Source organism: Juglans regia, chromosome 2 (genome assembly GCF_001411555.2).
Source record: "Juglans regia cultivar Chandler chromosome 2, Walnut 2.0, whole genome shotgun sequence".
NCBI classification, from domain to species: Eukaryota; Viridiplantae; Streptophyta; class Magnoliopsida; order Fagales; family Juglandaceae; genus Juglans; species Juglans regia.
The window spans coordinates 8,937,478-8,948,584 of record NC_049902.1 but is presented as its reverse complement, the minus strand read 5'-3'; the positions used below and the strand labels follow the sequence as shown (position 1 = coordinate 8,948,584).

The 11,107-nt window shown below is 36.0% G+C and overlaps 1 protein-coding gene across 1 annotated transcript; it reads right to left on the bottom strand.

The window, feature by feature from the left end:
- Positions 1–10,521: 10,521 nt before the first annotated feature.
- Positions 10,522–10,899, bottom strand: LOC108994178 (40S ribosomal protein S26-1-like). The gene has a single exon (XM_018969297.2). It carries the CDS (start codon positions 10,897–10,899, stop codon positions 10,522–10,524), a length of 378 nt encoding a protein of 125 aa, XP_018824842.1.
- Between the last annotated feature and the right edge of the window lie 208 nt (positions 10,900–11,107).

Sequence of the window (11,107 nt, the reverse complement as noted above, 5' to 3'; positions counted from 1 at the left end):
CTCTTGGGAGTTTTGTAACATATATATTCTTAAACATCATAAATATTCTTCCCTTTAATGTTTGCATGGAAGTTCTTTTCTTCAGTAAGCTGCTTACATATAATAATCATAAAAAAGTTACTCCCAATTATGCCCTGCAAGTTCATATTTTTGTCGTTTTAATTTTAATAAAAGTTGTTTTACTATTTGGGATTTATTTTGGGGATAATTTTATTGAGTAATACTACATACAGTCGTAGATTGTGCAAGCGCTGTGTAATTATTTTGAAAAAAAAGTGAGGTCCATTATTAAAAAAATATATTTTTTTTTTTATAAAAATCTCATATTTATTCACTTTTTTCAAAATGATTATTTGGTACTTACACATTTATGATTGCGGCTATCATTTTTCAATTTTATTATCTTGATAATTAAATAGGGGCTACGACTCTACGATTTTAATTTTAGTATGAAAGTGCACACAACGGTATTGGTACACAAAAACTTTGATTACAACGCAAGATTAATAATAGTTCATAACCAATGATAAAATTGAAAAAAATTGTTATTTACCATCCTTTTAGGCCCATTTAAATATAGAAACGGTTTCATCTCATCTCATCATTACAAGTTTATCAAATTTCTATACAAAATGAAATAAACAATTCAATTTTTTAAATTTCAAAATAAGAATAATAATATTAAAAAATAATTTTTTAATAATATTTTATTCGACTTTTAACTTTCATATAAAACTATATCATTTTATTTCATTATCCAAACGGAGCCTTAGTCGTCATCTATTCATTATCTCTTGATGTTGTATCAAATAATTTGCAGATAAATGAAATATAATAAAAAAAAATTAAATCATTCAATATCACATTAAGAGATGATTAAAAAATAATATTTAAAAGGATAATAAATAGCATTATTATTTACATATATAAATAGAGAGAGAATTTGTGCAATAAGAGAGAATTTGTTTATCCTTATATATATAAAAAGATCGATAAAAAATTTAAATAATTTAATATCTCAGGTGTAAACCAATTAACTTATACCAAAATCAAAGGAGGGAGAATTTGTGCTATAAGATGAGATGATGCTGGGAATTGCCTGAGAAAACAGACCTCCAAAGGAGCATTTTAGGCTTCGTTTGGAACAAAAAATCATCTCAACTCATCTCAACTCATCATTACAATTTTTTCAAATCCCAATACAAAATATAATAAACAATTCAACTTTTTCAAATTCTAAAATAATAATAATAATAATAAATAATATTCTAACAATATTTTATTATCTCAACTCAACTCAACTCAACATCCAAACGCAACCTTACTCTTCCATGAGTGAGAGGATAATGCCGCAACAACAGTACCTAAAATATCTGAGTAATAATGCATCCAAACTTCTTGAGCCAAAAGGAAAATCCCAAGAAAAGACAGTACTCACTACATAAAAGGCCATTTGCCGGCATTTTTACTAATGGCATTTATGTAAATGTCGGTAAAAGTAGTGATTTGTCGATATATTGTTTATGCACTGATAATTAGCATATGCCTATACGCCGGTACTTAAATATACATTTGTCGGCATTTGCATAAATGCCGACAAATTAGAGATGATTTAGCGGCGGTTATATTACCGACAGTTATATATAAGCCGAAACAATAGTCTTTTATAGACATTTCATTTTTACGTCAATAATTAAATATACATTTGCTGGCGTCTACTTAAACGTCGGTAAAGTAGAGAGGATTTAGTGGCAATTATATTAGCGGCGCTTATAGATATGCCGAAAAAATAGAAATTTATCGACATTTCATTTTTACGCCGGTAATTAAATATACATTTGTCAGCATTTGGATAAACGTCAATAAAGTAGAGCAGATTTAGCGGCGTTTATATTAGCAGCGCTTATAGATATGTCCAAAAAATAGAAATTTATCGACGTTTCATTTTTACGCTAGTAATTAAATACACATTTGTCGGCATTTGCATAAACGTCTATAAAGTAGAACGAATTTAGCAGCGTTTATACTAGCAGCACTTATAGATATACCGAAAATATAGAAATTTATTGACATTTCATTTTTTGCATAAGCGTCAATAAAGTAGAGAGAATTTAGCGGCGTTTATATTATAGGCACTTATAGATATGCCGAAAAAATAGAAATTTATCGACGTTTCATTTGTCACGCATGTAATTAAATATATATTTGTCTGCATTTACATAAACGTCAATAAAGTATAGAGCACCAAGCTTATAATTTTTTTTTTAGGTTATTATATATGGGAAATCTATTTGATATTTATTGGGTAAATTTTGAATAGGTCACGGGCCCAAAAATTTTATTACGAAGAGGCCCGAAAAATTTACGAGATGAGATTTGGTTAGTTTAGAATTTGAGTTGAGACCCATTAATATTTATTAAATGCTTGATTCAAAAAATTTCAAACAGGCCGAATAGATTGTGGATTGTGATAACCAGACCAACTCACTTGTTAATTCTACACAATATCCATAGACGTAAGCCCAAATACTTAGAAATGACTCAAAAAGCTCAAGCCGTGGGAACCAAGAATCGGACTCCACGCCATGTACGTCTCCATGTTCATGCATGTACGTCTCTAGGGTTTTTATCATGCCTTTTTTTTTTCTTCTATTCGTTACACACACACATGACCCTCCCGCGTAAATCACCTTCAACCTAAGAACCAACTGCCGCCGCCTGAGTTGCAGTAGCTTCCAAGCATTGCCCAAGCCCCACGTCGAGCTAGCCACCCTCTATTGCGAACAAAGTGTGCACCGTGGCGTTGTCCAGCCGTAAAACAGAGTGTGCACCGCGGCCTCTGCCCACATCCAAACTCTGGCCCAGTTGCACTGTGGCCTCTGCCTAGGACCACCGTAGACCCATGCCACCGGCCCAGCACAGCCCAGCACCGCCCAACACCACCCAGCACCACCCAACACTCCTCTGTTTCCCTCATAAAAAATAGAGTGTGCATTCCACACCGTGAGACACAAACCAGCCACCCCACATCGCTAGCTTCCTCCACGTCTTTGCCACCTGCATAGAGATCACCGCCAGTCACCTTCACGCCACCCCCAAGCCGCCGTGTTCCTCTCAGTAAGCCACAATCTCCTCTTCGTCTCTTCTCTTTCTCCCTCTCTCTCTCTCTCTCTCTCATCACTTTCTTTCTCTCTCACCCCCACAGTGCACTGCCGCCACTCCCAGCCGCACTACCGTTGAAATTCACCTGCTGCAGCTCGTGGTCCTTACGGTATGCCTCTGGCGCGCAACCTCATGTGCTAGTTCATGTTTTTTTTTTAATTAATTAATTATTTATTTTTTTAATTATTTATTTATTTTAGTGATTAATGAATTATTTTTTAATGATGTTGTGAATTTTTTTTTTCTTTTTTAAAAAATATTTAAGTATACCAAAAATTGAATGAAAATAAATCAGAAAATAGGAAAATATTTTTTGCCTTTTCGAGACATCCTCGGGCCAGATCCCAACGTGTGGTTTTGGTTAAGCTTCATTAAATGATGGGCCTTGTTTATTTTGATTGGGCTTGATGCTAAGATCAGCCTATCATTTATGTGAGCCTTTGTCGTTGTGATGCGCACACTTTTCTTGAGATGCAGTGATTCATTTGCAATAATTCCCTTCGATACAAATAGTATATATTGTAGGTCTTCTAGCTAGATCAGTTGCAGTTAATAATTTTTTCAATCTCAATTCACTTTCTTTTTTCTTAACAGGTTCATCTTAATCCTAATATAACTTTATTTCTTAGCTTTTCAACTTCACTATCATTTGACTCAATAACAATATGGACAAGACCAGTTGGATGACAATGCGTCGAAATACGAAAGAATATGTTGATGGTGTTAATGAGTTTTTAAAGTTTGCAAGTGACAACATGGGTATTGATGGGCTAATTTGTTGCCCATGTAAAAAGTGTTGATTGTCTAAGTATTTCAAGGTCAATATGGTGCACGACCACTTGATTTACAATGGAATTTGTCAGGGTTACCCAATTTGGCACACTCATGGTGAGAAGATAAATTCGACACCTAATGTTGGTACTAATACTGCAACATACTAGTCTGGGATTTAGGGTATATAAGTAAATTTCCTAATAAAATTTTTATTTTTCTATTATTATTATGATTATAGTTTTACCAGAATTTATAATTACTTTATTTTTAATAATTGCTATTATAATTTTATTTGAAATTTGCTAGAGTTTTGTTTTAATAGTGATTACTAAATTATATCAGATTTACGTTCACTACGATTTGGTTTGAAATTTAAAATTTATTTTCTCTATCTCCACTGAACCTCATCTCTTGCTTTTAGCCTCTAAGTTAAACACTTTAAACCTCAAACCTGTACGTTTCTCAGTGTTTGTTGTTAACATTCTAGTGGAAAACTGACTCTGTTGATGAGTAATGTTCTCCACTCCGCACGTCTCCACTCACATACACATGCACGTCTCTACTCCTCTAGATTCCCTTTAATTTTTTTTTTCTATCATCTACCATTATAAATTGTGTTTACCCGTATACGAGAGGAGAAACTCGTGAGCCACCCCGATAATCCTCTGTTTCTGAAATACCCAGAGGATCAACACTTTCGCTTAAGCCTTAGTTCTGCCCAACCGCCGCCGACCACCATAAGACATCGGAGCACCACCCGTGGAGCCAGAAACAACCGAACAGCTTAGTCCCAATGCACCCACTCCCTTCCGGTAAGACCTCGACCTCCGCCAGCCTCCTCTTGCTTTCGGTAGTTTTCGGTTTAGCATAGTTCTCTCTCTAAACTCTCTCTCTCTCTCTCTCTCTCTCTCTCTCTCTCTCTCTCTCTCGCACCACCCTAAGGACCCCCCCAGTCGCGTCGCCGGTCACTCCCAGCCACCCAGCGTTGCCGTCGCCCTCAACCCTCTCTCTCAAACTCTCTGTTCTTTTTTTCTCTTTTTGTTTTGTTTGGCCATGTGTCTCCTTTTCTAGAAGGATCCTTAGGTTCTTGATGGGCCTTGGGCCCTAGGCCTTTATGTGCGTGGGATGGGCTTATTTCTTTATTTAGTTGGGCTCATGTAGTAATAATATTATGGGTCAGATTGCAACTGTTATAAATTTTAGTGATCTTTAAATGGACTCATATTTTAAATTGGGCTTGATCTTATTTTATTTGAATAACAGTTTTAGTAATTTTATTGGGTTTAATATTTTAAAGGTCAGTTTTTAATTAAATAAATATATTAGTCAAAGACCATTTTTAATGAAGTGTTTAAAGAATTGAATTATATTTCAAAGTATATTATTGAGACTAATATTTTGTTAATGTTCCTTTGTCTATTTAGTAGAATTTAATAAAATTATTATGTTAAGAATTTAATAAAATTATGATGTTAATAATATTTAATAGAAATTATTAGGTTTCTTATAAGATTTAATAATTATGTTAAGAAATGAAACTTAGTTTAAGAATCTAAGTTTTATGAATTATTTTAAAATAGCTCAAGTATTCTACTAAATTATAAATTAGTATTTAAGTAATTTAAATACAAGGATTTATTGATTATAGTGTTAAACAAAAGATTTGTTTGACTATATTTTATATTGTCAATTTAATTAAGTAAGATATTAGTACTTATTTGTTTCCAAACAAATTTAGTGATAGTTATTATTGTATATAAGTGTCAAGTTACGAAGTGTTATTCAAGAAGAAGTGCAGCGAGGTAAGTAATTTGATTATAAATTAGAATCATCACAGTTCAGCTTATATATAAGTATTATTCAAGCCAGTTCATTGTCAGCCATTATTTATGCACCACTTATGTCATATGCAAACATATTATCCAGCATAGTATATGATCATGTTATTCCGCATCATGTTCAAATTCAGAAATTATAATTATGTATGTAATATGTCATGCATCTCATGTGTATAAGACACATATGCCATCTTAAATTCAAGTGCAAGATAAGATCAGATCAGTTAATCAGATGGCTATTCAGATGCATGGTACCAATGCAGTTCAGTTTCAGGATGAATGTGCAAGCCACGAACTCAGTCGTGGTCCACCATAGTATGCCAGAATACTATCAACGGTTCCCCTTGCTGCAGCGGGACGTGGGGTTGGTGCAGAACCTCGCACACAGGGTTATGTGTGTTGGCCAATCAGATAAATTAGTTAAATCAGATAAATCAGTCAGATCAGTCAGTTAATTCAGTTAAATTAGTCATACATAGCATAAGCATTCAGTATGAACAGTCATGAATTTTAAACTCTCAGCATGAAATTTTTTACGAAAACCTTATATTTATTATGTTTACGTTGTGATGGATTTCTTACTGAGTCTTCGATTCATTTTAGTTTGCTTTCATGTTTTTAACCACCCAGGTGATGATGATGAATACGAGCAGGCAGGCCAGGAATATAAGGAGCAGTTAATTTTAGTTTTAGATTTTCTAAAATAAAACATGTTTTTATGACATGAATTTATTCAGTTTATTTCATTTAATGTTTTTGGACGACATTTTATTAGACCTTTTTCTACAAAATAAATTTCTAATTTTATTTATAAAATTTGAGATCTTTTGCCGGATTTATTTTTATGAAAAATACATGACACTCCTAGCTTACGGGAAGGAGGGGTTACAAATACCCCCGTCAATGATGAACAAAGCCAAGAAGGACCTAGTGAGATGCATACAATGTTGCAAGATGTTTTTCCTATATTTGTACCTGGAGTGGTTGGAGGTGGGCTTGAAATGGGTGTGGAAGCTAAAGCGGTAGATGAAAATTCTCAAGGTCCCAATGAGGGTGTTCTAAAGTTTTATAACATGTTGAATATGCCGATGAGCCATTATATGAAGGGTGTACAAAACATAGTAGGTTTAGTACTATTGTACGTTTGTGAAATATGAAATGTTTAGGCGGATGGAGTAACAATATCTTTGCAGAGCTTTTTGAATTTCTAAATGAGTTACTTCCATTGGGAGCATCGTTATCTAAAAATACATATGAGGCTAAAAAGTACATGAGTGACTTAGGGCTTAAATGCGTAAAAATCCCAGTATGTCCTAACGATTGTATGTTGTTTTGGAAGAATAATGAAAATAGAGAAATATGTATGTTTTGCCAAACTTCAAAATGGAAGCAAAATACTGATACAGATGGAAGGAATAAAAGAAGCCGAGCAAAGGTTTTGCGTTGGTTTCCTTTGAAGTCAAGATTGCAAAGACTTTTTATGTCATAGAAAACTGTTTCACACATGAAGTGGCATGCTGAAGGTTGAACAGATGATGATGTATTACAACATCCGACCGATGGGATGGCTTGGAAGACGCTTGACTCACAATACAATGATTTTGCATCTGACCCCACACAATGTCAGACTTGAATTAGCTATGGATGGATTTAATCCTTTTGGTAATATGAGCATTTCTCACAGTACTTGGCCAGTTATGATCATACCTTATAATTTACCTCCTTGGATGTGCTTGAAACGATCGACTTTCATGTTATCATTGATAATCTCAGGCCCCTCTTCACCCTCTATAAAAATAGATGTGTACCTCGAGACTTTAATAACAGAACTGAAGAAATTATGGGGGGTCGGATCACTGACCTACGATGCCTGCTCTAAAAGAATGTTTACAATGCGTGCAACCTTGATGTTGACAATCAATGACTTTCTTGCATACGGTGATTTGTCTTGATGGAGTATGAAAGGTCGATTTGCGTGTCGTTGTTGTATGGATAATACACGGTCTAAATGGTTAAAACATGGAAAAAAGTTTTCATATATGGGACATAAAAGATTCTTATCGATGGATCATAGGTGGAGAAAGCAAGCTAGTGCATTTGATGGTACGAAAGAAATTAATCATCCGCCTATTGTGCCAAATGGAGATGACATTATGAGACAATTAGAGAATGTTGAATATGTTGCTGACATGCAGAAAGGAAAATGGACTAATGAACACGATCTTGATATGCAATCCATATGGAAGAAGCGCAATATTTTATTTGACCTACCATATTGGAAATGAAATTTATTACGACACAATCTTGATGTAATGCACATAGAGAAGAATGTTGTTGATAATATAATTGGCACATTGTTGAACATTGATTGTAAATCAAAAGATAATTTGCAAGCACGCCTTGACTTAAAAGAGATGGGTTTGTGACCAGAACGATACAATCTTGATGGCATTTATGGGACATCGGCAAACTATCGTTTTTTTGTAGTGACTTCTTTGTCTGTCTTTGTAAAATCAACGTCGCAACAACTGCATGCATGCACTTGGAAGCCAACTGATCAATTCCTCATAATTGAAAACACGTAAATGTAAAAATGGTAATATACTGTAGCGATATTTTGTGAATAATACTATGAATTGCATTGAAGAAAATTAAAGCAATGGATTGTTCGAGGCAATCCAACCTCTTACAAATCCAAAAAGGATTTCAGAATTCTCCAATAACCTCTTCTTTCTCTCCCTTTTGGCCTTAAAAGAGTGTATGAGATCCTAAAAAATTCCTTCCTACACTAGCTACATGACACGTGTCCATAGCAAAAAGACAAAATAACACGCAACAAAAATACATATCTAAAAAGATAGAAAATGCTGCGTTTCAAGTAAATAAAACGCTACGTTTCTTGTGCCTAATACTTTAGTAACTAAACGATTACGTTTCTACTTTAGACTTGAACTCCTTGAGTTGATTTTAAGATCTTCATCCCTAACTTGTTCTTCTAGTAAGTTCCTGACAAACTCCCCCGTTCAAAGCACTTTGCCCACAAGGTGTGGGTAAAGGGCTTGAAGCTTATATAGTAGCTCCCAACTGTTATCCTTCGTTGGAGCCCCAACCCATTTGACTAAGACCTCTATGTCAACTCTGTTTCCCTATTTTCGAAGGCGACACTCCAAAATCAACTCCAGTTCAGGTTGGGTTTCACCCATTTGATCAGTGGGTGGCAAGGTCGGAAGGGGTTGGATCTGAGAGCTGATCTTCTTCTTGAGACACGAGACATGGAAGGTGGGATAGATGTTTTAGGATTCGGGCAGTTTCTGACCGTACGTGACAGGGCTAATCTTCTTGTCAATCTTGTGTTGAGTTTCAAATTGTGTCTCACAGCTAAGGATTTCTGTCGATAGGGTTGGAGCATCAGGTAAACCCAATCCCCAACCTCTAACTGCCTCTCTATTCTCTGCTTGTCTGCATAGATCTTCACGATTATGTGCTTCTGCCAAGTTTTCCTTCAATAAATTGATAATTTGCTCTCGAGTGCAAAGGAATTTGTCCACTGCCATGTTAGAAGAGGTACTTGGAACATAAGATAGGAGATTTCGGGGTGCATAGCCATACAAGGCTTCAAAATGTATCATTTTGGTGGTTGTGTGGTAGGTGGTGTTGTACCACTATTCTGCCATGGTGAGCCACTATGACCATACTCTTGGTTTGCTTCCTGCGTAGCATCCGAGGTACCCTTCCACACACTTGTTTAGGACCTCGATCTGACCATCCCTTTGTGGATGGTAGTTGAGCTGAGATCTAGGGACAACCCAGGAAGTGTGAATAAGGCCTTCCAAAAGGAACTTAAAAATATCGGGTCCCTGTTTGACACTATAGCTCAGGGAAAGCCTTGCAATTTAACACATCACTTATAAATTCTTGAGTAACCCTTATACTAATTAGGGATAAGCCTATGCCATGAAGTGACCGTATTTAGTAAAACGGTCCACCACCACATGGATTACACTTAGACCATTAGAGGTAGGCAATCACTCTATAAAATCTAGTGAAATGTTAGTCTAGGCTTGCTGTGGAATGAGCAAAGGCTGTAGTAAACTTGTTGGGTGAGTAGTCTTATATTTATAGGCTTGGCATACCTCACATTCTTTCACTAGTAGCTTGATATACCTCACATTGTTTCACCAGTAGCTTGATATCCCTTTTCATACCCTCCAATAAACATCCATTTTGGCTCTCAGGCATGACTTTAAATAGCTTGAGTGCCCTGCTTGGGGATTAGCATGAATGTGCTGAAGGACCTTGGATTTGAAGGCAGAATCAAGTACAATTACCAAACGTCCCTTTTTAATTATCAACCCTTACTGTAGGGAGAAACTCTTAGGAGTTTCTTGGTTATGTATGAGCCTGTTTAAGAGCTCTGCCAGATCATTAGAGGCTTACTACTTTGCTTAAGCTCCTCAAGCTAGGAATAGCAGGGAAATGAAATCATAGCTAAATAGGCTACATCTTGGAGCTCATCATTTCGCCTTGAAAGAGCGTCGTTTTTTTTTTGTTTCAAAAGTGCCTCGTAAGATTCAAAACAGAATAACCATCTTTCTGAAAATAAGAACAATTGCAGATTTTCCAGTTGCATTCTCATCAAATTACATTATCCAACATTGAGACTTGCTACAAACCTGAAAAAGTTCTAGAAACTCAAGATACCCATAGAATAAAGGAGCATGCCAGAATAAATAAATTGATTTGTGTTTTAAGCACAGACGAGATTCCTAGCTCCAACAAGACGAGGTGCTTGACTTGGCTGACCTGGCATTTGTTGATCATCCCTGCGCTTGATGAAGAGCTGTGGTGGTTCACGGTTTCTTCTATTAGTGCGAGAGCATACCCTCACAACGTGAGAGTGAATCGCACAAGAAACACAATACTGCATCTTTGCATACAGCTTGGGAAGAAAATATTGATCGTAGACACAAGCTTCTTGGACATCTCTAACTGCAGCTTGCTCAACAATGTTCTGCATGAGGAACCTCTTGATTGGGCAGCATTTACCGTAGTTAGAGCAGCGAATAAACTTGACGTGGCCACGGTCGTGCTTGTTGCGTCCACCATTCCTGTGCTTGAAAGTCATGGTTGCTAGGGTTTACGCCACTGGAGATCTATCCGAGGTGTTGGAGTCGACGACTTTGGCTTGCTAGGGTTTATGCCGCTGGAGGCTGCTGGGGAATGCCCTTGAAAGAGCATCTACCACCCTATTTTCCTTACCCCTTTTGTAGTCATTAGAGAAATCATATCTCATAAGCTTGGTGACCCATTTTTGCTGAGTCTCTGTGCCAACC

Excerpts from the sequence above, each read along its gene's own strand:
- LOC108994178 (XM_018969297.2), bottom strand. The coding sequence starts at position 10,899 with ATGACTTTCAAGCACAGGAATGGTGGACGCAACAAGCACGACCGTGGC.